At 45.8% G+C, this 25,763-nt stretch overlaps 3 protein-coding genes across 8 annotated transcripts in view; all 3 read left to right on the forward strand.

Annotated features, from left to right (window-relative positions):
- The first annotated feature begins 864 nt into the window (after nucleotides 1–864).
- On the forward strand, nucleotides 865–4,201 carry LOC102234308 (ras-related protein ralB-B-like). The gene is made up of 5 exons (XM_005811529.3): nucleotides 865–977; nucleotides 1,864–2,084; nucleotides 2,153–2,361; nucleotides 3,567–3,741; nucleotides 3,815–4,201. The coding sequence occupies exons 2-5, from the start codon at nucleotides 1,971–1,973 to the stop codon at nucleotides 3,917–3,919; spliced, it is 603 nt and encodes a 200-aa protein (XP_005811586.1). The 5' UTR covers nucleotides 865–977; nucleotides 1,864–1,970; the 3' UTR covers nucleotides 3,920–4,201.
- Nucleotides 4,202–4,893: 692 nt separating this feature from the next.
- LOC102236106 (fas apoptotic inhibitory molecule 1-like) lies at nucleotides 4,894–7,537 on the forward strand. Its single transcript, XM_005811536.2, has 4 exons — nucleotides 4,894–5,039; nucleotides 6,249–6,477; nucleotides 6,547–6,596; nucleotides 7,223–7,537. The coding sequence occupies exons 1-4, from the start codon at nucleotides 4,923–4,925 to the stop codon at nucleotides 7,370–7,372; spliced, it is 546 nt and encodes a 181-aa protein (XP_005811593.1). The 5' UTR covers nucleotides 4,894–4,922; the 3' UTR covers nucleotides 7,373–7,537.
- A 928-nt stretch (nucleotides 7,538–8,465) lies between these two features.
- LOC102234049 (arf-GAP with GTPase, ANK repeat and PH domain-containing protein 1-like) overlaps nucleotides 8,466–25,763 on the forward strand; it is a 59,962-nt gene continuing 42,664 nt past the window's right edge. Inside the window, exon 1 of one of the 6 annotated variants that reach the window (XM_023329444.1) lies at nucleotides 8,466–9,429. In XM_023329444.1, coding sequence (XP_023185212.1) covers nucleotides 9,267–9,429 — 163 coding nt within the window. In that variant the 5' untranslated portion in view covers nucleotides 8,466–9,266. Of the gene's footprint in view, nucleotides 9,430–20,030; nucleotides 21,087–25,763 lie in introns of those variants that run through there. The other 5 variants (XM_023329445.1, XM_023329441.1, XM_023329440.1 and 2 more) reach the window with 5 other exon arrangements.

Here is a 25,763-nt window from a genome sequence, read left to right on the forward strand (position 1 = left end):
TAATAAGAAAAACCTTTTTAAAAACATCTGAATGTATTTTATTAGAGATTCCTAGTTTAATTGTGCTTACTAAAATCTAACAGTTACAGGGATTATTGTGTCAGATAACAGATTAATATTCCAGTTTACCTTAACATTAATATTTAGAAAATACAACTTTTAGGAATGTATGTATCTTAATATATCTCATTTCATTTCATTTGACCAAGTAATTCAATTTAGGTTTTTCTGGAATTTTTTTTATTTTCCTCCAAATTTTGTATTACATTCTTTTTATTGTTCTTGTTTTTAAGATAGGTTTTTAATTTTTTTTAACATAATCATATTAATTTAACTTGATTTTACATTCAAATTTATTTTATTTCACATGCGGGTTTTGTATTTCCTTTCTTTTTTCTTTGAAAATTCATTCATGCTTCTTAAAATAGAAACAATAAAATTTGAAGTTCATATTTGATTGATCTGAATTAATGCGGGTTTTTTATTAAATACGTTTTTGCTTTATTGCATTTTAATTGACTTTTCGTAGATTTATTATATTTTATTAGGATTTTTTTCGTGGTTGTAAGTGGTTTAACTATTTTAGAAAAGGGAACTCTGTGACATCACTTCCTGTTAATGATATCTGTGCCTATCAGAGAAAGAACAGAAAGTAAGATGTCTCACTACACTTTTAATTCTGTTGTAAGTCATATAACTAAGCTGCCTTTGCGTTCTTTCGTGTCTCTGTGGTTTAAGCAACAATAAGAACAATATTTGCTTAACTAGAGTCTATTAGACTTGTTGTTTGTTCCTGTAGTAACCAGAGGCGGTCAGAATCCCCGTCTCACACAGGTTCTTGGTCAGAGGACTCATCTTCGCGTATATAAACGATCTGTATAGGTCCGGGTAAAGGTGGGGCGCTCAGTCTGATGATCAACTTGTAAAAGTTTTCTGAGACGGATTTCTGGGAGGACGGCAGGGAAACACGGCAGCGGGTGAGTCACCGGAGTTTCTCCAGGTTGTTTCGGTCACTGTCGGGCTCTCCATGCCGCAGAAAGAAGCTTTTATCGGTCTATTTTAACTCAAGTACCCTGAGCAGAGAAGCGTTATCTGTTGCTGCCTAACTGGCTAGCAAACACAGGGCTCAGAGTGACGGGGGAAGCAGCCAATAGGATCCTTCGGAGGGGAGTTCCGCTGGCAGCCTGAGCCAATCAGAGGCGCCGCTGCCCCTGAAGGCGGGAATGTGCAGCAGAATGTTTAGAAACTGGTTTCCAGCTGCTGGTTCAGAGGAAGCTGAGTGACGACGCCGACAGTTCCTGATTCTGATCACTGGACCGTTCCGGGTCACAGCTGAGCCGGTTCTAGCTGGACTGGTTCTGGTCTGGCTGCTCATGCTGGTTTGGGTCGCCCCTCACTGAGCCCCACTGACACCACTGATAAGGTCAAGTGGGTCATTCCACAGCAGCCCTGAGGCCCAGACTGAGACTGGATCAGAACCACGGCTCCAGAACCTCGACTGGGAAACACGTTTCTACTGCAGGAAGTCCAGCCAGGACCAGGCAACTGTTGACCAGGTTCTGTCAGGACCCGGTTCTGATGACACCAGGGTAAAGTAAAGTGGGATGATCCACTGTGGCTGTTTTCAGTGATTATTCAGAGTCAGTTTGGATCAGAACCACGGCTCCAGAACTAGTGGAATCGGTTCTGATGACATCAGAACAGAAACGTGTCGCCCGGCTCTCTGACTGGAGGCAGTACCCGGTGAACTTTGACCTGGGAAGTTCTGACGGACCTCTTCCTGTTCCCTCTTCCAGGCTCCAGTAGAACCTCCTCGACCCGGCCCGGTGCTGTTGGTGTCTGACTGCTTGTGTTTCTGTGCAGGAAGTGTCGTTTGGTTTGAGCCAATCAGCTTCCAGAGGAGCTGAGTCCTGGTTTGGTGTCAGGACCGGTTCTGATTCCGTCCCAGCTGGACCGACCGGACCGGAACCATGTCCTCCGGTAAGAATAAGGGCCAGAACTCGCTGACCCTCCACAAGGTCATCATGGTGGGCAGCGGCGGCGTGGGGAAGTCGGCGCTGACGCTGCAGTTCATGTACGACGAGGTGAGCCTCCCACTACGTTTCCCATAATGCCCCTGGCTTCTGTGAGCTGTCTGTTCGCTCTGTCGCAGTTCGTGGAGGACTACGAGCCCACCAAGGCAGACAGCTACAGGAAGAAGGTGGTTCTGGACGGGGAGGAGGTCCAGATCGACATCCTGGACACGGCGGGGCAGGAGGACTACGCCGCCATCAGGGACAACTACTTCCGCTGCGGCGAGGGCTTCCTGCTCGTCTTCTCCATCACCGAGCAGGAGTCCTTCACCGCCATAACCGAGTTCAGGTCTGACCCGTCACCGTGGCAACGCAGGGGTCTGGGTCTGGTACCAGAACCAGAGCGGATAGGAGCGTCTCGCTCGGCTCCGTTTAACCCGACGGATCGATTCAAATCGTTTGTCTAAAAGTTTCTGGCTAAATGAAGTTTGAGGTGAATTTACTGTAAAACGGCGTTTTAATTTAAACTGAACCTGAAAGTCCAGTTTTCATATCCAGGAAGGAACCGTGTGAAACTCTGACACGTTGCCATGTCTGTCATCCCTCTACTGGTTCTACGGAACACTCACCCTGCCGAGAATCTCAGCTGATTTACTGTTAATGATTTAATCAGCTAACCGTTAAAAAGCGACAGTTGCTGTTCTCTGTTTGGTTCATAACTTCCTCGTTGTTGCGCATCGTCACCATGACTTTAAAAATTGATTTTAAATGTATAAACAGACAAATTTACACCACAGTTCTGCTTTTGATGAGAAAATATCTAATATTTCATATTAATCTCCCCTTTCTGATCAAACTTTTTCATTTCCAGATTAACAAACAAATCAGATTCATAAACTTAACTGGCAGCCAATCAGAAACAAACATTTTCCTGAATTTCCCGACTGAACAATAAAGGATATTTTATTTCCATCTTCAGGAAGTTATTATTATAAAATCTAAGTTAAAATGATTGAAAACCTTCAGTTGTCTTTGAGTCTTTAGAAAGAGGGAAAAAGTCAATCTTCACCAAAAACTAAACATTTTTTACATTAATCTCAGAAATTTTCTACAAACATTTTAGAATTTCAAAAGACATTTTTTTTTCTCAAAATTTGTGATTTTTTTTCTATACATTTTTTGACTTAAATTGACTATTTTTTCTATCTAGTCTGGTCCTGTAAAAAAAGGTTACATTTAAAAAAAAAATTAAATCTATTAGTTAAAAATATTTTTTAAAAATTCTCTAATCTTCAAGTTAATCTGCCATGAAAATGGACGGCGGCCATGTTTTATGATGTTTTATGATGTTTTGTGATGTTTTATGATGTTTTGTGATGTTTTATGATGTTTTGTGATGTTTTATGATGTTTTATGATGTTTTATGATGTTTTGGGGAGGAGCCATCAGGGGAGCTGAGTAGCCAATCAGAAGCAGCGCTGTGCTCTGATAGAAACCGGGTTCTTCTCCCTGTTTGCGGGCTTTAACTAGGCCGTGTGTCCGCTCTGGCTGCAGGGAGCAGATCGTCCGGGTGAAGGAGGAGGAGGCGATCCCGCTGCTGGTGGTCGGGAACAAGTCGGACCTGGAGGACCGGCGCCAGGTGAACGTGGACGACGCCACCGCCAAGGCGTCCGGCTGGGGCGTCCCGTACGTCGAGACGTCGGCCAAGACCAGAGCCAACGTGGACAAGGTGAGTGCCGTGGCGGAGGACGACCTCTGACCTCTGCTCCTCCACCTGCCTGACCTTTGCCCTCCCCCTGCAGGTGTTCTTTGACCTCATGAGGGAAGTCCGTAAGAAGAAAATGGCGGAGAGCAAAGAGAACGGGCCGAGCGGCGGCAGGAAGAAGCGGCGCTGCTGCGTGCTGTAGGTGGAACTGAGCGCGCTCAGACCGCGGCGCTCGGCTCCCGTTTAGCTCTGCTCACATTCCTGAGGCTCTGAAACACTCGTCTGCACCCTGAGTGACCTCTGACCCCGTCTCCAATCAAGCTTCGTGTTAAACTCTGTAATCATGCCACAGAATCGGACTCTAAGGGAACTCGGCTTCAAGCTTCTCTGGGAAATAGGAATATTATTATTATTATTGTTATTATTCTGCACCAACACTCATTATTGTTTATATCTGATTAAATCAAGTTCTGTTAGAAAAACACTTTTCTCTTGAATTTCACTTCAAAACCAGTCCAAATATTTACTGTAAAATACTAAAAATAAACTTTAATAATCAGCAAGAAGCAGGAATAAAAAATATAAAAATAGATTTTATGTAGAAACGATAAAAACAATTTCAAATATTTATATTAAATTATGTAAAATAAAAGACTAATTATTAAAAATTACTAACCTTAAAAACAGTTAAACGACTTTTTATAAATAATCAGAAACGTGAAAATAATTATAAAAGGTAAGAAATTGAAAAAGAAAATGTTTGTTATTTTTGGTAGAAGAAAAATATTTAATAAATCCTTGATTATTTTCAAATGAGAAATTTATTAAACTTTTTAAAAGAGTCAGAATATTAATCCATGTTGAATTAATAAAATTTTCAGTATTTAGTTTTAAATCTTTTCTAACTTTGTAGCAGGTTTCGCTCTGGCCACCAGGTGGCGCTGTGTCCTCGGTGTTGAGGGCTGAATGGGGCAGAAAAGCTCAGCTCCGGTTTGGCTGCTGGTTTCGGGTTCTGGTTCTGCTCCAGGCCGCCACTGAGGCTTTCAGCCGGCGGTTCGGAGCAGAACCGTCCGGTATTCGGTGACGCATCCCGGCTCGTCCTCTAAGCCTCTTACTGTAATCACGCTCCTGCTGAGGCGGCAGGACTCGGGTCCTCCGCCTCACAGCTGCTCAGAACCGGTCCGGGCTCGGACCAGGAGTCCAGGATGCCGTGTGGAGACGCGGTGGCCGTGTGGGACGTGGCTCTGAGCGACGGCGTCTATCGGGTCGAGTTCGCTCACGGAACCACCACTGGAAAACGGGTCGTCTACGTCAACGGGACGGTGAGGTCTGAGAGCTGGTTCTGATTTCACTGGAAGGACGGTCAGCACCAGAACTAGGACCAGTTAGGGCTCAGTGTGACGTCAGGGTCAGGTCACTTCCTGGGTTTTAAACTGCCTAGTGGGGTCAACCAGTCCAAACTGAAGCCATCAGAACTGGGTTTCTGGGTGTTCAATGAGGTTCTGGTGACGGTTTAATGATGGAAACATCCAAACCCAACAGGACTGGGTTATTACCAACCACTGAGGTTCTGGTTTCTGAATCAGTCCGTGTTGGTTCACCAGACAAGAGAACGAAACCTTTAAGTCTTAGAGTAGGAAACCAGTAAACAGGTACTGGAGCGGTAGAAGTCCTAGAAAACTCGACAGGTGAAACGGGGAACATGAAGATCTGGTCTCAGGGTAATGCTGGATGGTTGAAGGAGCCTCTGAGGATCTGTTTCATCTAGTTCTATGTGGAGGAACCAGAGCTAAAGTAGCTGGAAAACCTAGCAGGCGGGACTGAGGTAGGACCCAAGGAGCTAAAGGTTCTGGACGTTGTTGGACTGTTCGGTTGGCGTGTCTCCTGAATGGAGGACTGGGGCTGGTCCTCTGGCAGGTCATGGTGGTCCGTGTCTTTGAGGGTCTATGGAGGATCCTCAGGTGAGTTCAGTCCAGGACGATCCTCAGGTGAGTTCAGTCCAGGACGATCCTCAGGTGAGTTCAGTCCAGGACGTTGGAGTTTAGACTCCCTGGTGAACCTCCAGTTCAGAGGAGCAGTGTGGGACACTAACCCTTCCTGGTGTCAGACAGCGGACACTTCGGTTGTCTGGTCTACGTTTGTCGTGGCTTGTGAGGTTCTGTACCTTTTTGTTTGTTTGTTTTTGTTTTTTACCCCTCCAGGGGGTATTTTGTGGGCTCTAGTGCCCCTTAGATGACAGTGGGCTGACAGGAAGCGGGGAAGGAGAGGGGGGAAGACATGCGGCAAATGTCGCCGGGTCCGGGAGTCGAACCCGCGACGGCCGCGTTGAGGACTCAAGGCCTCCAAATACGGGTCGCGCTAACCGCTACGCCACCACGGCACGCCCCAGAGGTTCTGTCCCTTTAACTGTACCTTTAACTGTACCGTCCCTTTAACCGTACCGTCCCTTTAAGCAGACTGCAGTCAGGTTGACTCCAGCGTTTCCTTGGTTACGGTGAGTGAGTGGATGAATGAAGCGGTTTGCTGTGCAGGAGGTGATGAGGAAGGACTGGATGTTCAAGCTGGTTGGGAAGGAGTCGTTCTCGCTGGGCGGCGCCGACACCAAGGCCACCGTCAGCATCGAGGCCGTCGGCGGCTTCGCCTACCAATACTCGCTGACCGTCGGCGGCAAGAGCCTGCAGAAGTTCATCGACCACAGAGCCAAGACCACCAAGACCTGGGTGGTCCGGGTGGACGGGACGGACTGCAGGGTCGTCCTGGGTGAGTCAGAGAGGTCAGAGGTCAACCTGAACACTGACCGGTCCTGACTGACTGTGTTGTGTCCCACAGAGAAGGACACCATGGACGTCTGGTGCAACGGGCAGAAAGTGGAGACAAGGGTGAGAATCAACCCACCAGAACCAGAGCCAGAGCGCCACCAAGAGGCCACAGCAGAAACTACCACTTGTTTACTTTTGTTATTCATTTAACGAGGCTTTTTAAAATAATTAATTTAATTAAAGTGTTTATTTAGTTATTTAATTAAAGTTGAGAAACATTTCAGAGGGAAATTAAATGTTGTGACTCATTAAATCTAAAGTTATTGTAGAAACTGTAAAGAGTCATATTAATATTTAATGAATTTATTTAATGTGGGTTTTGATTTTCTGAAGTTAAACTTATTTAACTCATTTATTTTAAGTTTCTCTATTATTTTTATTTTGCTTTTTAATTTTTCCGTACATACATGTTTAATATTCCTATTTAATTTCACTTGTACTTTTTTATTTAGTTGTTTTAAATTTAATGTTATTTTAGTGGAATATTTTTCATATTATGATTTTTTTATTTGAGGGTTATTTATTTTACTAAAATGTTTTAATTTAAGCAATTTTCCTTTGGGGATCAATAAAGTATATTCTATTTTAGATGTCATTTTGTCCTATTAAATTATAAGGATTTGTCCTCCTGTCCTCTTGTCTTCCTGTCCTCCTGTCCTCTTGTCTTCCTGTCTTCCTGTCCTCAGGGAGAGTTTGTGGACGACGGCACAGAGACCCACTTCACCCTGGCAGAACATTCCTGCTGCATCAAGGCCACAAGTGGAGGCAAGAAGAAGAACGGCATCGACCACAACCTGCTGCTGGACGGACTCAAGGTTCCTGCTTCCTCCCAGTAGAGCCGGACCAGAACCAATAGAACTGGACCAGAACCAGTAGAGCCGGACCAGAGGTTCAGACAGACCCAGCAGGGGGCGCTGTGGGATGGCCTCACAGATGTGGGACTTGTTGTTTTTCTTTTCTGACTCTAACAAATAAAGCTGTATCTCCTCTGCCGGTATTTTATTCTGAAAGGTCGTTAATGGCTGGTTGTTATGGCAGAGGTCATCTTTGCGCAGTCTCCATCTGTCTGAATGCAGCTGTTCAGCAGAACGGCGGGAAAACCGGAACACGACTAGTCGGGCCTTCAAAATAAAAGCTCGATACCGATTTAGGTTTTTTTATTTCTAAGTAAAAACAGATGTTGCTTTACTCTTTGTGTGTTGGGTGAAAATAATAACTCATCAATAAAGTAAGTAACATTAATTTTAGTTTATATGGAGTAAAGGTGGATTACAGAATATAAAGTTTGACTTCAATAAACCAAAATTAAACAAACTGAACAAATGAATGGAAGTCAAAGGAAACAAACGAGTCAGAACATTTTGGTTTTAAACTGACCCGAAATAAACTGAAAATAAAATGTGTTAAATGTTAAGGCAATGCAACACAAACTGGTTTAACTGAAACTAATTCAAACAAACTGAGTTGATTTCAGCTGAACAGAAAAATTAATAATTTAATCTGAGTTAAACTGAAGGGATTAAACAGTTTGTGTTGAGTTAAACTGTCTGGTCTGTTTGAAAGCCAGCTCAACTAAAAACTGAATTTAATGACCTAAAATGATTTTTTTTTAAAATTTTTATTAAATACATAATTTCAGTTGGATTAAACTGAGATAAAGTGGATTAAATTTATTTGGCACAAAGTAAAGCTTGTAGCTGAAAGAATCTGTGTTGATTCAAGTTTAGTGGAACTGAAATGAAATTTAATTTCAATGTATTGATTTAATTAGAAGAAACTAAATTAAGAAAACAGAAACAAACACAGTTGATTTTCGCTGAAATTACCAGAAATTAATTAAGGATAAACAAGTTAGTGAAGCTGGAAGTTAAATGAGCTGTTTTATTTTGAAAGGTTAAACCGGATGTCTGTATTTGTTGGCGTGTGGTTGACGGTCCTGGAGGAAATCCCGGCTGGGATCTTCGGTGTATCCAGGACTGAGCTCGCCGCGCTGAAGGAGCGGGACAAGAGCGGTGTTTGGGTTCTGGTTGCGGGACATACCTGACGCTTTGACCCGGTTCGGTCGTCCTGGATCACCCGGTACCTCCTGTTGGCTCCTCCCGCTAAGTTTCCAGCCGAACCGGGAAGGTTATCCGGAGCTTTTTAACAGCAGGGAGACAAAACAAGGAGCAGGGATCCAAACTAGCCCCGCAGACTGATTTCCGAGCCCCGACCCGCGGCTCTTTTCCCGCATGCTGTCTGCGGTTAAACCCCGCTCTCTGGCCTGATGTGAGGCCGACTCTCACCCCTGGAATTCGGCGACTTTTCCCAGTTTTCCTCCCAGCTGCTGGGAGCTACAGCTAGTTAGCTTTAGCCAGCTAGCATCCACCAGGCCGTTTGTCATCCTCCTCCGGTCAGTTATGACTCAAAGTTCCGCTGGAAGCTCCGTTTAATCCGGCTGCAGGACTCCCAGCGGCCCGGTAATCCAGCCCGGCCTGGAAGGATATGGGGCAGCGGAGCTCCGCCGCCTCCCGCACATCTGTCACCGCAGCGGAGCAGGGAAGCGGGGAGCCCCGGGGACAAGCAGCCTTCCCCGGACTGTAGCTGCCATCTGGCCGCCGCCGCTGGAGGGATCCCGGATCTCCTCCCCGGGATGTAGAGCAGAGTCCGGGATTATTTCTCCGGGATTATTGTTACAGTTGTTCCCAGAAAGCCTGAAGCCGTTCCTGGAGCCGCGTCTCCCCCGTCAGGATGAACTACCAGCTGCATCTGGCCAACTCGGCCGCCATCCGATCCGAGATCCAGAGGTTCGAGTCTGTGCACCCGAACATCTACTCCATCTACGAGCTGCTGGAGCGGGTGGAGGAGCCGCTGCTGCAGAACCAGATCCGGGAGCACGTCATCGCCATCGAAGGTAGGACCGAGGGAGAGATGCAGGTTCTGCAGGCCCGCTGGGCTGCTGCACATCCTGCTGCTGAGAACCGCGCAGGTGTGTGTGTGTGTGTGTGTGTGTGTGTGTGTGTGTGTGTGTTACTGCTCTGGGTTGGTTCTGAACATGCTTGACCCGGCCCAGGTCACTGAGGCTCTCCGTTCTGGTCTGAACAGTTTATCGCGATAAATTTCGTGATTTATCGTTATTTTAAAACCTCCAGTATTGTTGGAATTGTTAGTTTTGTTATTGTTTTCCATTGATTTTTTACATTTTATTTTAATGTATTGATACAAATCAATAAGTTTGAAAATCTGACTGAATGCAGTTCTTAGACTTAGACTGACTTTATTGTCATTTTCATGCACAGGGTGAATACAGAACCAAATTTCGTTGCATACGGCTCAGGACAATGTTTTGAGCTTCCAATGTTGTGAGGTTACTCCAGAATAAAATAAAATACAGTATAAAATATGATTATAAATATAAATATAAAATATAAAGTGCAGGACTGACAGTAAAATAGAAGTTATTTAGCTCTGTACATGTGCAAGGTATGAAGTGGAGACCAGTTTTTGAGTGCAGTCCAGTTAAGAGTTCAGCAGTCTGATGGCAAGTGGGGAAAAGCTGTTTCAGAACCTGGTGGACCTGCACCGGATGCTGCAGAACCTCTTTCCAGAGGGCAGCAGGGAGAACAGTCCATGGTGGGGGTGTGAGGGGTCACTGACGATGTTTCGGCCTCGGTCTTCAGTTATGTAACTGCTGTCCTACATGATCAGGTTGTGTCGCCATGGTTACTGTGTCTTTCACCTGGAGAGAAATGATTCATGTTTTATCGTTATCACAATAGTTCCATAAAATATCGTGATATTTTGCTTTGACTCGCCGTCTGGCAGACTGTGATGCTGCGGGCCAGAACATAATGACCAGTTTAATTTGAGCTGAGGACCGGTTGGTTCTGCAGGCCCAGTTGGTTCTGCAGGCCCGGTTGGTTCTGCAGGCCCGGTTGGTTCTGCAGGTCCAGGCAGAAGCCCGGCTGCAGCTGTGGTTTCCTCCAGAACCTCACAGGAGCCTTCATTGTTGTTTGCTGGTCCATCCATCCTGAAGCAGGCCCTTCCTGTTCAGTACCGGGTCCAGAGAGGACGCGGCAGCTGAGCGGACCTTTGTTCTGCCGGGCCGTGTGACCCAGTTGGCCCGGCTGCTGTTTGTTCACCGTCAGCCTTTGTTTCCTGTCAGCCTGGATCTCAGGTTTCTGTTTCTGAAGCAACATAAAGAACCAGAACCCGGCTGAGGTTCTGCTTAAACACACACTGCGGTGCTGCCTGGTTCTGCTGGAAACGACCAGAACCGGTTCCTTATGTAACCATGACGACTAAATTCAGTCCTAACATAAATGCAGCTTCAGGTTTAAACCCAGAATGTTGGTGTTAAACCAACAGTGCTTAGCATTAGCACAGTGCTTAGCATTAGCATAGCATGTATTATTAACAGAACGTTTGACTTTAGCATTGTCAGAGTGTTTAGCATTAGCATTAGACGGACCTGAACCCATCAGATGAGCAGTTCTCTAGCAACTGGACCTGAAGGTTCTGTTCAGAACTCTCTCTGGACCCAGATAAATGTCTGTGAGTTTGACCTTCGGCCCCGGAAAAGGAGGGAATCACCATGGCAACCAGGGGCTCCAGAGCAAAGCTGCCTAAATCTTTGTGATGGTTTTAAGTTTTTTCATTTCATTTCCAGTTCTGCAGTCTGATCCAGTTCCGGTTCTGGTCCCGGTCCCGGTTCTGGTTCCGGTTCCGGTCCTGGTTCCGGTCCCGGTCCGGTCCGGTTGTGTAACCTGAGCTGCTGTAAAGCTGCTTCAGGCTGTTATGTAACGTCAGAGCGTCTGTCCTCCAGAGGAAGATGATGATGATGATGATGAGTCACCGCCAGGCCGGAGCGTACTGAGCGCGCTCAGTGGATCCTGATGGGATTATGGCGGCAGATGTTGGATCCAGTAGAACATCTGGACTGGTGAGCAGGCAGCAGCCACAGCTGGATCCCAGTTCAACCAGTCAGAGCTGAACTGGGATTAGTTTGTGTTAATCTGCAGCAGCCCAGATTATCGGCCGTGTTGATGTTCCAGATGTTTCATCCTGGAAAGCATCAGAGCAGCACGGAGCCGCCTGATTGGTCGACTCAGGCGGCGCTTTGAGGCTGGTTGCCGTTGGAAACCTGATGAACCTGAGAGGAAACAGCTGCAGATGACTCATTATTTAATCCCACTTCAGGTTATTTAAACTGGCCCGTCTCCATGGCAACGGCAGTTTGATCTGAACAAAAGCTGCTGCTATGAGGCTGGAAAATCCCACCGTTTCTCCGGTCCTTAAACGCATCAGCCAGCAGGAAGTAGTTTGTGTCAGAGTTCTGGTTCTGGATGTTTGGGTGTTAAAGGCTCACCGGACCGGTTCTTCAGCCCAAACAGAGGTCAGAGGTCACAGAGAATAAACTGCAGAAAGTCGTGTGAGAAGAGAAAGAAAACAACATAAAAATCAAACAATTTGGTGGAAAAAATTCATCCATATGAATAAAATCCAACAAAAATAAAAAAATGATCAGAGAAAGAAATAGAGAAAAATTAAGAGGTAAAAAAACAGAGAAAAAAATTATAAGAAAATATTGAAATATGAAACAGAAGATGTAGAAAGATTTATAAAAAAAAATTCAAAAAGTTAAATGTTGAAAATATTAGTAAATTTAAAATTAAGTAAAAATCCTAACTATGTAAAAGTAAGAAAGTTAATTATAGTAAAATTATTAGTATTAAAAATAGAAAAAAATAAAAAAATAATACAAAATTGAAATGTTAAAGGAGAAAAATAAATTAAAATGCTAAACTGTAGATTAACAATAATAATAATTGTAATAGTTGTAAAAATAAATTCTTTAGATGTAGAAAATTAAGGAAATAGATTAAAATAAATAAACTTAAAGTAAAACAAACTTGTACAGAAAATATTTTTGTATTAAAAATTAGATGAAAATATAAAGTATGATAAAACATTGGTAGATTTAAACTGTAAATAAAATGTTAAAATAAGCAGAAGTTTTTATAAAAGTGAAAATAAATAAAAGATTAAAGAAGTTTGAAGTGAAACCAGGAAGAATGAGAAGAGAAAATAGTACAGATAATATTACTACTATTAACACTACCACTGGTACTATTAACGCTACTACTGGTACTATTAACGCTACTACTGGTACTATTAACGCTACTACTGGTACTATTAACGCTACTACTGATACTATTAACGCTACTACTGGTACTATTAACGCTACCACTGGTACTATTAACGCTACTACTGGTACTATTAACGCTACTACTGGTACTATTAACGCTACTACTGATACTATTAACGCTACTACTGGTACTATTAACGCTACTACTGATACTATTAACGCTACTACTGATACTATTAACGCTACTACTGATACTATTAACGCTACTACTGATACTATTAACGCTACTACTGATACTATTAACGCTACTACTGGTACTATTAACGCTACTACTGATACTATTAACGCTACTACTGATACTATTAACGCTACTACTGGTACTATTAACGCTACTACTGATACTATTAACGCTACTACTGGTACTATTAACGCTACTACTGATACTATTAACGCTACTACTGATACTATTAACGCTACTACTGGTACTATTAACGCTACTACTGATACTATTAACGCTACTACTGATACTATTAACGCTACTACTGGCACTATTAACGCTACTACTGGCACTATTAACGCTACTACTGGTACTATTAACGCTACTACTGGTACTATTAACGCTACTACTGGTACTATTAACGCTACTACTGGCACTATTAACGCTACTACTGGCACTATTAACGCTACTACTGGTACTGTTAACGCTACTACTGGTACTATTAACGCTACTACTAGTACTATTAACGCTACTACTGGTACTATTAACGCTACTACTGGCACTATTAACGCTACTACTGGCACTATTAACGCTACTACTGGCACTATTAACGCTACTACTGGTACTATTAACGCTACTACTGGTACTGTTAACGCTACTACTGGTACTGTTAGCGCTACTACTGGTACTATTAACGCTACTACTGGTACTATTAACGCTACTACTGGTACTGTTAACGCTACTACTGGTACTGTTAGCGCTACTACTGGTACTATTAACGCTACTACTGGTACTATTAACGCTACTACTGGTACTATTAACGCTACTACTGTTACTGTTAGCGCTACTACTGGTACTATTAACGCTACTACTGGTACTATTAACGCTACTACTGGTACTGTTAGCACTACTACTGGTACTGTTAACGCTACTACTGGTACTATTAACGCTACTACTGGCACTGTTAACGCTACTACTGGCACTATTAACGCTACTACTGTTACTGTTAGCGCTACTACTGGTACTATTAACGCTACTACTGGTACTATTAACGCTACTACTGGTACTGTTAGCACTACTACTGGTACTGTTAACGCTATTACTGGCACTATTAACGCTACTACTGGCACTATTAACGCTACTACTGGTACTGTTAACGCTACTACTGGTACTATTAACGCTACTACTGGCACTATTAACGCTACTACTGGCACTATTAACACTACTACTGGTACTATTAACGCTACTACTGTTACTATTAACGCTACTACTGGTACTATTAACGCTACTACTGTTACTGTTAGCGCTACTACTGGTACTATTAACGCTACTACTGGTACTATTAACGCTACTACTGGTACTACTACTGGCACTATTAACACTACTACTGGAACTATTAACGCTACTACTGGCACTATTAACGTTACTACTGGCACTATTAACGCTACTACTGGTACTATTAACGCTACTACTGGTACTACTATTACTATTAATACTACTGCTGCTGCTAATAATAATAATAATAACAACAGAGAAGAGTAAAACATGTCTGGTCTGCTGGTCCAGTCGGATCCCTAGTTCTGGTTCTGGTTCTGGTTTCTACCAGCCAGAGGAGGAAGTGTCACTTCTCTATCAGACGGTGAACTGCTGGCCCGTTACCATGGAAACTGGACCCGGGTCAGGCCTCCGTCTGGAAACCTGCAGTAAACGTTTCTGTTCCCGGTTCGGTTCTGCTCCTGAGCCCGGTGGGGACGGGCCGGCGCGTGGCAGGAAGTGACATCATCAGTCTCTCCTGGGAGCCACTGTAAGCTAACGAGCCGCATTGTGTTAGCGGGACAGGAAGTTTATTTATACTGCTGGACGCAGCGGAGCTGTTGTTGATACTTCCTGTCGAGGAGAAGCAGCCGAGACACGTCCAGGTGTCCACACGTCCAGGTGTCCACACGTCCAGGTGTCCACATGTCCAGGTGCTTGGTCCATCTACCTGTTGGGATACCTGGATGTGCGTTTGCGCCTCCTGCTGGCTGCTAACGCTGTTGCCGCTCCAGGTGTAAAAGCAGCTGCTGCTCCAGTTGGCAGCAGAGAAAACCTGAGGCTGCTGCAGTATACGGAGGACTGGTGCTGCCAAAACTTTATTCATAGTTGCTTTAAACCATGACTAACTATATTATTTAGTTTTCCATTTCATTTCATTTCCCATCAAATTTTTTTAATAATTACTTTTCTTTGCCTAATTATTTTTTTAAGATTCTGTATTTATTGAATATTTTTTTCAATTTCATTTTTAGACTTTTGAATGTAATATTTTAAACATTAATCATTTTATCAAGCCATTTACTTATTTCAGTATTTGCGGTTGTTTATTGGCAGTAGCAGTCCTCCATAGAACGAAGCAGCTACTGATTCATAGTAGAAACTACAAAGTCCATAAGCTTTAGTTTAAAAAAATATATAGTCATTTAAAAAAACGAAAATGTTTATTTGTAATTCTTTTAAATTTTTGTCTTGTAGTTTTTATTTTTTTTAAATATTGTAATTCATATTTAAAATATTTTGCTGTTGATGTAAAATCTGGTCAGAGTTTCTTCCTGCTTGTATTAAAGCAGTTTTTCTGCATTAATTATCAAATAAATATGAATTAAAGATGAAAACTGGCTGAAGCTCAGAAGTGGATCTGGACGCTGTAGAAACAGGAAGTGATGTCGCATCATTTCCTGCAGGACTCAGAGTCATCTCCACAGGAAACCAGCCAGAAATAAACCTGGCTGGCTTTGTTTGAGGAAGTGATGCTCGTTACCGTGGCAACGTGTTCCACAGGCAGGCCTGCAGCCGCGTTGCCGTGGCAACCAGCGGAGCAGCGAGACAGCAAAGTGTCATGGTGGCTGTGGAGCGCAGCGCCGAGTGGTGAGCAGCAGGGGGCAGCAGAGAGCTAATGTTCATGAAGGTTCAGTCGGCCGCACTAAGGCTCTGATATGAACAGAGAGGTCAAAGGTCAGCAGTCAGACACCAAACAAACAGCCCTTCATGTTGCTACTGATCGCTGGTGGAGATTAAATCCACTTCCTGTTGGGATTCAGCTGAAACTGGCCAATCAGAGCTGATGTTGACTGAATGTATGGAAAGCAGGTTTATCCGATAATCAGATAGGAAAAGTTCATCTGAGCTGGACGAGTTTCTTCTTTCTTTCTGTTTAATTCTTATTTTTGTTTTCTTTCTTTTGTTTATATTCTTTCTTTCGTTTTTTCCTCCTTGTTTCTTCTCTTTCTTGTTGTCTTTATGTCTTTAATTCTTTGCCTCTGGTCTCTTATTAAAACAGGCTGGTGCCTTGATGGCTGTTAATTTGAGGTAAATTGTCCCCAGCAGGCCTCCATCCTCATGTTTTGTGTTTGATCAAGTGAAGGTCGTTTGAAATGTTTGGAGGTGAAGTGGATGAGAGCTGCAGGTTGAATTCCCTGCTGGGTTTGTATTGTTAGTCTCTCCTGGGAGTTGAACCGTCGGCCTGTCCCTCCTCCTCTCCTCCAGGATTAAAGATTTGGATTATAACTTCATGAATGTGTGATGAGCTGCTCTCCATCTGTGCTGCAGCTGCCTCTCTTTGTCAGCTCCTGCTGCAGCTTTGGGCTTCAGACGGATCTACGGTGTCCCTGAAGGCCCAGAAAGTCAAAGCCCAGCCATCAGAGCAGACCTGACTAAAAGGTGGAGCAGGAGAACATCTCAGGTCTGGATCCTGGTTTGCACAGAGCGGCCCCTCCCCCGCCCTGTGGTCTCCATGGCAACAGAGCAGCGTCTGCTCAGTGGAGCGGGAGCTTGCTGTCCGGGTTCACATGGATCGGATCCTGACCCAACAGAACCTTCATTCTGTCTGCTGCCCCTGCTGGTCACTGCTGGTCACTGCTGGTCACTTCTGCCTGCTTCGCTTCGCTTTGCCATTTTTGAGAGTTTTTTGTGCTGGAAACTGAAACCTGTGTGTGCACAGTGATGATGCTGTCAGCAGGGGGCCTGCTGCTGCCCCTCCCCCACCCGCTGCTGGTTGACCCAGTTTCCAGGCTGCAGGGTGAGGCAGAGCGTGGGAGGAAGATGCTGCAGCTGCTCAGGTTGTTGGTTTGGTTCCACCTGCAGTCACACCTGGATTTACCGCCTGCATCTGAATAAATCCGACCTTTAGTTTCTGGATCAACGGGGATAAAATCGGCTGCCAACACCTGGTTCTGTTTGGGCCGGGTCGGCGCCGTTCTCCTCACAGTGAACACTCTGGCAGCCGCTGCAGCGCCGCATGCATATTTTATAGCATGGAGAGATACAACAGCAACACGCAGCCGGTCCGGCGACCCGCAGCCGGTCCGGCGACCCGCAGCCGGTCCGGCGACGCGCAGCCGGTCCGGCGACCCGCAGCCGGTCCGGCGACCCGCAGCCGGTCCAGTCCCACGCCAGCAGTTTGCTTTACCGCTCTGAGGTCATGATGCTGATAACTTTGCTGACCCGGTTCAGGTTCTGCCAGCCGCTCTGACCTCAGCTGGTTTTACATCCTTCATGGTTCCGTCTGTCCTTCCATGGACCAGAATCAGGAGGTTCTGTGAATCAGAAGGAGACAAGAGTAGAGCCCAGAGGAACCCCAACCAGACTCACTGTTTTCATGTCTTGGTGGGATTTTCTCTGAATCAGCTGCAGATATCTTCATCTGTTTCCCAGTAATCCCACTTCAGTCTGTCTACTGGTTTCAAACAGCTGCTTCCTGGTTCCTGGTCCGTCTGACGGTTCTGATCCGGTTCCACTGGGTTCCGTTCAAACTGCTGGAGGTTTTTATGTTTGATGAGGTTGAATGAACCGTTACTGTCCAGTTAAAGCTGATTAATGATGACCATGAAACCTCAGAGCAAAGAAAACCCAAACTATTTTATATTAAATCAATTTAATATAAAATAATGAATTTCTTTCTTCTGATTCATTCTGTGTGAAAGATGCAGAACCAGTCGCCTCTCACCTTTAATGAGCTACTAAGACTAAAGGTCAGTCCTGTGGAGGTCAGAGGTCAGCAGATAAACCTGAGGGGAGAATCTGCCGAGGTTCTGACCCGTTTTACCTCCAACAGATGGAAAGATGGAAGGAAGAATAGAAAGATGAAGGAGGGATAGAAAGATGAAGGAGGAATAGAAAGATGGAAGGAGGGAATGTTTTCACTGTGACGCATGAAAATCACAGAGTGAGGAAGAAGAGGACAGCCCCGCACAGGCCCCGCCCCCCAGGACCTGGGAGAAGGTCTGAGGTGAGGAAGAGGAGGATGAAGGATGAAGCAAACGCTCCACTAACTCCTGCTTAGCTCCTCCCACTTCTCCAGATGACCTCTGACCCCTACAACTGGTTCAAGGGATCCAGACCATAAAGGGTCAAAGTTCAGCTCCGTTTTTCTGCCAACAGTCTGGGATGATTTTGGTTTCTCTTTGTTTCGCATCACGAGTCACATGACCAGAGCCAGCAAGTTACTACTGCAGGAAACACAGAAGAAGAAAACAGGAAGTGGAACCAGAGCTCCCAGGTAGGCGGAGCTTATCGCTCCAAGGCCTGAATGAGACGCTGACGTCTGCTCTGATTGGCTGACAGCTGAGCGCTAGCGCCACCATGGCTGAGTTCTGAATAAACTGTTTCATCCGCCATCATTATTATCGACTCATGTGAACACATTAATTCACATTTGATGGAAACAAGTTTTTGTTACATCAGAATAAAAACAAACATCTGGGATGTGACCAGCTGGACAGGTTGGACGTCTGAGAACCGGGTCAGAACCCAGACTGGAGGGGAGACCCGGAGAGATGAGGGATTTTTCCACAGCTTCACTTGAACCACAGCATCGTCTGCAAACAGCTGGACCAACATGGCAGCTGCAGCAGCTCTGCTGGGCTCTATGGAGGGAACATGTTGGGTTCTGCTCTGGTTCTGGTTCTGGTCGGAGGAACCGGCCCAAACTGGGAGACGGGACCAGCTGGGACTGGGAGTCTGCTGTTGGAGCTGCAGATCTGCCTGAGCCTGCATGGCTGCAGGGAGGAAGAGGAGGAGGAAGAGCCAGCGCTGTGGGGAGAGAGCAGGCTGGAAAACCTGGACTGGAGTTCCTGTTTTCCTGCTGGAGACCAGAATAAACCCAGAGGAGAATGTTTAGCTGAGACCGCTCTGCTTTACTGGAACCTGATCCGTTTGGTTTATGAAGGACGAGATCAAAAGAAAAGTTTCAGTTTTAGTTTAGAGTAAAAATGACCCTGGTCTTCTCTAAACAAACAAAGTTTGGACACCTTCAGTTCATCCACAGGGTGTCCAAACTTTTTACTCAAAATTCATTCATTATTTTAGCTTTACCTGTTTAATAATAAACCAGTTTTTATGAAATCTATATATGAAAACATAAACATGTTTGGACCGTTGCCTTATTTAAAAAAAATAATTTCTACGTTTGTTGGTTATTAATTATTTTCTATTTCTATTTTTTCTTGACTTGTAGCCAAACAAACTCATTTGAAGGGCCACAAATGGCCCCGGGCCACGATTTGGACACCCAGGAGATTCAGTCATGTTATTATTTGGTTTATTAATCGTTACATTTCAACAAACTGCAGCTCAGAGTTCAGATTAGAGGCAGTTTTTCCCTCCGTCAAACTTTCTCAGGAATGTTGGTCAGATGGATCTGATGTGAGTGTTGCTCCGCCCCAGTCCGCCTCTGGCGCTCCTCTCCAGGTTTCCTCCTCCTGGCGCTCCGCTCCAGGTTTCCTCCTCCCCGGCGCTCCTCTCCAGGTTTCCTCCTCCTGGCGCTCCTCTCCAGGTTTCCTCCCCTCCCCGGTGCTCCGCTCCAGGTTTCCGGCGCTCCTCTCCAGGTTTCCTCCTCCTGGCGCTCCTCTCCAGGTTTCCTCCCCTCCCCGGTGCTCCGCTCCAGGTTTCCGGCGCTCCTCTCCAGGTTTCCTCCCCTCCCCGGTGCTCCGCTCCAGGTTTCCTCCCCTCCCCGGCGCTCCTCTCCAGGTTTCCTCCTCCTCCCCGGCGCTCCGCTCCAGGTTTCCTCCTCCTGGCGCTCCGCTCCAGGTTTCCTCCTCCTCCTGGCGCTCCGCTCCAGGTTTCCTCCCCTCCCCGGTGCTCCGCTCCAGGTTTCCGGCGCTCCTCTCCAGGTTTCCTCCCCTCCCTGGCGCTCCGCTCCAGGTTTCCTCCCCTCCCGGCTCTGTGTGGGTGTCAGTGAGCAGTGGAGCGGCTCAGACAGCAGCAGCACTCCGGAGCTCCTCGTTGCTCGGCGGCAGCTGGAAACATTGAGGCGGCGGCGCTCTGGTCCCAGGTGAAGCAGGGGGGAGGAGGAGCAGCAGCCCGGGGGCGGGGGGATGCCATGGCGGTTGGAGCGGAGCCGGGTCAGTGAGAAACATCTGGAACATCAGGATGCTGATGGAGAGGGGAGCGCCTCAGAGGAAGACCGTGTACCGGATCTCCCTGACTCTGGTGAAGAGGGAGGACCTGGGGGGGTCGGCGGAGGAGGCGGGGCGGGGGGGTGGCGTGCTGGAGGAGGAAGAGCCAGAGCCGGCGGCGGCTCAGGGCGGCATCATGAGGAGGTTCAGGACGTTCAGCATGGGTCAGCTGGAGCTGGGCCGGCTCAGGGCGTCCCGCAGGGCGCAGCGCGATGAACCGCGGCCCGAAACCGCCGCCGCCAAGGTGAGGAGGCTCCTGAAGGCCCACAGCATGGAGGACCGGGGCCCCACCCACCCCAGGGCCCCCCAGAAGCCCGGCCTGCTGCAGCGCAGCTTCAGCTTCAGCGTCCGGACCCGGATGAGCGGAGAACTGCTGCGTCTCCGGCAAGCATCCAGAGACGGGTCGCCACAGACCCCGCCCCCTGTACAGGCTACGCCCCCCGCACAGGCCCCGCCCCCCAGGACCCGGGAGAAGAGCCGCACCCTGGAGGTGGGGGCCGTCCTCAGCAGGGCCGACTCGCTGACCGAGCTGAGCCGCCAGAGGGCCGGCGCCGCCAAAAACCGCACGCTGGACAACAGCGACCTGCAGCGGCGGGACGCTCAGGGCGACGGCGCCACGCCGCGGGGGGGCGACCGGCGGCTGGGACGCTTCTTCAGCGGGTTCTTCTCCAGACCCGGCCCGGCCCGGAACCCCGGGGTCGGCAGGTCGCTGCGGCGCGGTGCGGCGCCGTCCAGCACGGAGAGCGTGGACGGGGGCGGAGCCAACGGTAACCATGGTAACCACACACCTGGCTACCTGCTGGAGGCAGCAGCACACCCGGTCCAAACGGTCCAGAACCGGCAGGTTCATCTGTGAAACACAGATTATCAGATAATCTTCAATTCAGATTATTTTAATCTTAATCGTCGAGATTTTGACACAAATACCAGAGAAGATGTAAACTATAATATATTACTATATATTATATATTACTATTATTATATTATATATTACTGAGATAATATAGAGTTTATATTATCTAAATGTTTCATTAATTTACCCAGAATCATAATCTAGAAAATGAATCTAGATTGACTTCTGTACCAAACGTTTCTTATCGTCTCCAGACAGAAGCTGGACCGACGGCTCAGAGGGAGGAAACATTTCTGGGATTCTACACACACCTGAGTGTGTGTGTGTGTGTGTGTGTGTGTGTGTGTGTGTGTGTGTGTGTCGGGGTGTGTGTGACCTACATCCTCGGCCAAGCAGAAGTAATGTCCTCCTGAGAGGAGAACTGAGCGCGCTCAGTAGCAGCTTTAGTGACAGGAAATGAGGTCAGCAGGGCTGCTCCCTCGGCCCTCAGGGTTTATTGAACTGGTTCTGGTTCTGGTCCCGCAGCATCACACATCCTCCACTGTGCTCTGTGGTTCACTTCTTGAGGTTCAGCCAATCAGGCGGGTCGTCCTCACAGGCCCCGCCCCCTGCTGCTGACCCGCTGACCCGACCCGCTCTGGAACCCGCGTCTGACCCGGCCAGACTGGGACGCCGGGCTGATCCAGTTATCCTGAAGCTCAGCCAGCTGGAGGCTCCTTCACAATAAGAGCCCAGAACCAGGAAGTAAAACTTCTGACAAACATCTAAAAATAAAGAGTCTGAGGCTGAGTCAGGACGGGCCAGACAGCCGGCCCGGTCCAGCAGGAGCCGGGTCTGAGGACTGGTTCTGGTTCTGGTTCTTATTGAGCTGAATCAGTTTAAAAAACCAAACACAGAATATAGAATTAAAATAAAAGATGTAACTCTGGTCACATTTCACACTGAATTAAATTAAAATAATTATTACCTAAAATAAAGTCATAATATTTAATATTTCACTAAATATTTTCAAAGTATTTGGTGTCTAAAATGATTTTTGCTGCAGCCTGCTGCAGCAGTTAGCTTTGCTGGCTGTGATTGGTTGCTTATCCAGTATTTATAAGGAGAGCTCTGATTGGACGAGAAAATCCCGGCCTGTGATTGGCTGCTGGTCCAGACGGTACTGAGCGTGTGCAGATCTGTTTGTTGCTCAAACAGCAGCAGCCAATCGTCTGACGTTTTGTGATGAAGCTGTTAGCATGACGGTAGAAACAGGACAGTTAGCTGAAGCTAACGCTAACGCTAAAGGAGGAAAACTGAAACAAATAAAAATGTAACTAATGGAAAAAGTATAACTGAAACTATATCGTGCTTTTATCAAACTAAAACATTAAAACTATAAATAATATCTTTATTTATAGATATGATGCTGTTTTATTTATTAGCATTTCAGTTTGATGTGAAACAATCTGCTCAGATCAGCTGATGGAAAAATACGGAGCTACAAACATGTGAAAACTGAAAAAGTTTAGAAACTCCAGGCAGCTGGTTAATCAACAATAAATGAACATATTTTCTGTTGAGTATTTATTATGTAAACATGATCACCTACCCTAACCCCTAACCCCTAACCTCTGACCTTTTGACTGAAGCATCTAAAAATATGAAAAAACTAAAACTAATGAAAACTAAGCAACATTTAACTAATAAACCTGGTAAATAAACTAAAACTAATTCAAACTAAAGTCATCAGACTGAAAGTCCAGGAGGAATAAAACTGAAGAGTAATGGACCAGAACCTCTCTGACCCGGCTCGGCCCCATCAGGACCCGTTGCTCCTGTTTCCTGGAGGAGTCGGAACCTGCTGGTACTGCTGCCTGCAGGTTGCTGGTCCAAAGTCCAACAGAACCAGACACGAGGCCGGCCGGCTGGCCCGGCTCATCTCAGCCGGACGCCCCCGGGCCTCCGGGCCGCCCTGAGAGGAGGGCCAGAACCGGGCTGGAGTGGAGCGTTTGATCAGGAGGAGCAAGAGGAGGAAGAGGAGCAGCCAGGCAGGGGAGGGGGGATGGTCGGCTGATTACAGGCTCAGATATAGGTCACACCGTGTGTGTGTGTGTGTGTGTGGGTGGGTGTTAGCCTATCAGTGTTTCCTGCTCTTCACACTGATCGTTTGTTCTGGTCTGAATCTGATGGGATCATGGCTCCACTGCTGGTTCTGTTTGGACCTGTTCTGGTTCTGCTGCTCAGACACCAGAGCGGGCTGGTCTGGTTCTGATACTCTGTTCTGGTTCTGGATCCCCAGTCCTCCAGTTTGGTGTCCAAACCTTTAAATCTTTGTTTGCGGCAGAACTTCATTCTCTGGGTTTTCCATGTAAATGATGGCGTTGCCATGGAGATCTGAGTTTAGGAAGTGAATCTGCTTCAGGGCCTCAGGGCCACGGTTCCTCAGCTGCAGTCAGGGGCCACACATGGCCCCCGGGCCGCATGTTGGACCCCCTACCTGTAGTATCAGGAGGACGAATCGCAGACAGAGCAGCTGATGATGAAGAGCCGCTCCTCTTCCTCCAGGTGTGTTACCTGTCGGACAGGTTGACCTGCAAACAGACGGCCTTTGTTCTGCAGAAGCAACCGGGTCCAGAGGGGAACCCCAGCAGAACTCGTCTACCAGAACGGATCAGAACCAGTAAGAACCCGACATCAGGAGGTTCTGGTTCCGTTTGTCCCTCTGCTGCTGGGATGGGACAGGGGGCGTGGCCTACTGGACTGAAGGCGTGGCCTGTTGGTCAGTAGTCAGGGGGCGTGGCTTGTTGTCTAGTGGGCGTGGCCTGCTCCTTGTTTACTCTGCCAGCTGTTAGTGAGGCGTTCAGATTCCTGTCGTTCTTTAAGCTGCTGACTGACGTCATCCAGATATTCATCAGTTTCTCCAGGCAGATTTTAGTGATATTGTAGAAAAGTAGCCAGTGTAGCGTTAGCATGCTAATCATGAACACGGGCAGAAACTTTTCATCAAGATGATAAAATGATAAATAACAAACATTTAATAAATAAGAATGTTAATAATACACTTATACAAAAATACACTTTTCATCAAAACAATAAACAGATTCAACAGAACTAATAAAAATGTAAAGAATGAAATCATAAATAGGTTAATTATTGTTAAAAGAAACAAAATAACCATAAAACATTTAAGAAAGTAAAGTAGCAATTTAAAAAATATGATGAAGGATTTGTAATAAAGCATATGTTTTAAAATGACATTATAAACGTTAAATATATGAATACATGATTAATATATTATAATGATACATGTTTAATATCTAAATTCAAATAAAATAAATAATTAGAAGAATTATTTCATGATTATTCATTTAGAAAGTAATGAAGCCTTTGGAATATCTTGTCCATGTTCAGTTGTTTTATTTATGAATTATTGGTAATAATCTCTGCTGAAGTTCAGACAGGTTCAGGTTCTGACGTGTTCTGGATGATCTTCATACCATGAATACCTGCAGCCTGATCAGCAGAACCGACCCGACCCGACCCGACCCCGCGGCTCCGATCTTATCTGATATGATCCGCCTGCCACTAGCCACGCCCTCTTCTGACTCCGCCCACCTTTTAGCCCAGAAACCAGCAATTTCCTTCCAGTTGAAGCTGCTGGTCCATCACCTGGTGCAGCAGAGGAAAACAGGAAGCAGCTGGATCAACATCCTGCCTGGCATTATGTGACGTATCAGCCTTCCATACATGCCAAACAATGCATGTCCCTCTGCTGCTGCTGGGATGCTCTGTGACGCCGCCGGCCAATCAGGACGCTCCGCTCTGGATTCTTTCCATGCGGACGAAGTTTGGACCTCAGAACCGGGTCAGGATCATCCTGACCACATTCTGTGGACAAACCTCTGGAAAAGTCCAAACTAAAATAAACTTTGTCCCAAAGTCCAGGGCTGGTTTAAACCGGTTTATCAAAATAAACAAAACATTGATCACTTTAAACCGGTTTAAACGATCAAAAGCAACAAAAAAAACCTACTGAGTTTAAACTACTGTAAACCGGTTTAAGCTGCTTTTCATGACTGCAGATGGAAACGGGTTGATTTGTGACCCGGTTCTGGTGTTTCATCCAAATAAAATACATTTTCCTCATTTAAGGATATTTTAGCTGGGATTTGTTTTTACAGTGTAAGCTATCAGATTTACAATAAAAAGTTGTTTGTTTTTTAAGAATTTGCCAATTTTTCCTGCTTCTATTGAATCATCTGAATAAATTCAGGGAAAAAATAATTTCATTTTGAACCTTTACTGTAAAAATATAATATATATATTTATCTATTCAGGATATCCGTTTTTGTCTCGTAATAAATAAGAAAATATAAAAAATATTTTAATGTAAGAAGACTCTACAGATTTTGAATTTGTTAAATTACAGAATAAATGTTTTAATTGTTGAAATGAATCATTTCATTCTAACCAAATGTTTGGTTCCAGTTTTACAGTGAATGTTTTGATTTTAAGGATAAATTCTGACGTTTTCTGGTTTCCGGGCCTTTGCAGAATCAGAACCAACTTAGGGTCAAGTTTTGGGTTTTGTGGCGCTGCAGTATGAATAACTGTGAGT

This window comes from Xiphophorus maculatus, chromosome 24 (genome assembly GCF_002775205.1).
Source record: "Xiphophorus maculatus strain JP 163 A chromosome 24, X_maculatus-5.0-male, whole genome shotgun sequence".
In the NCBI taxonomy this organism is placed as follows: domain Eukaryota; kingdom Metazoa; phylum Chordata; class Actinopteri; order Cyprinodontiformes; family Poeciliidae; genus Xiphophorus; species Xiphophorus maculatus.

What these genes read in the sequence shown, in the direction of transcription:
- LOC102234308 (XM_005811529.3), top strand. Translation starts at nt 1,971, where the DNA reads ATGTCCTCCGGTAAGAATAAGGGCCAGAACTCGCTGACCCTCCACAAG. An exon ending in TGCAGTTCATGTACGACGAG is followed by an intron (nt 2,085 to 2,152) that starts GTGAGCCTCCCA and finishes GCTCTGTCGCAG; the next exon opens with TTCGTGGAGGACTACGAGCC. An exon ending in ACCGCCATAACCGAGTTCAG is followed by an intron (nt 2,362 to 3,566) that starts GTCTGACCCGTC and finishes CTCTGGCTGCAG; the next exon opens with GGAGCAGATCGTCCGGGTGA.
- LOC102236106 (XM_005811536.2), top strand. Translation starts at nt 4,923, where the DNA reads ATGCCGTGTGGAGACGCGGTGGCCGTGTGGGACGTGGCTCTGAGCGAC. An exon ending in TCGTCTACGTCAACGGGACG is followed by an intron (nt 5,040 to 6,248) that starts GTGAGGTCTGAG and finishes TTTGCTGTGCAG; the next exon opens with GAGGTGATGAGGAAGGACTG. An exon ending in GGACTGCAGGGTCGTCCTGG is followed by an intron (nt 6,478 to 6,546) that starts GTGAGTCAGAGA and finishes TGTGTCCCACAG; the next exon opens with AGAAGGACACCATGGACGTC.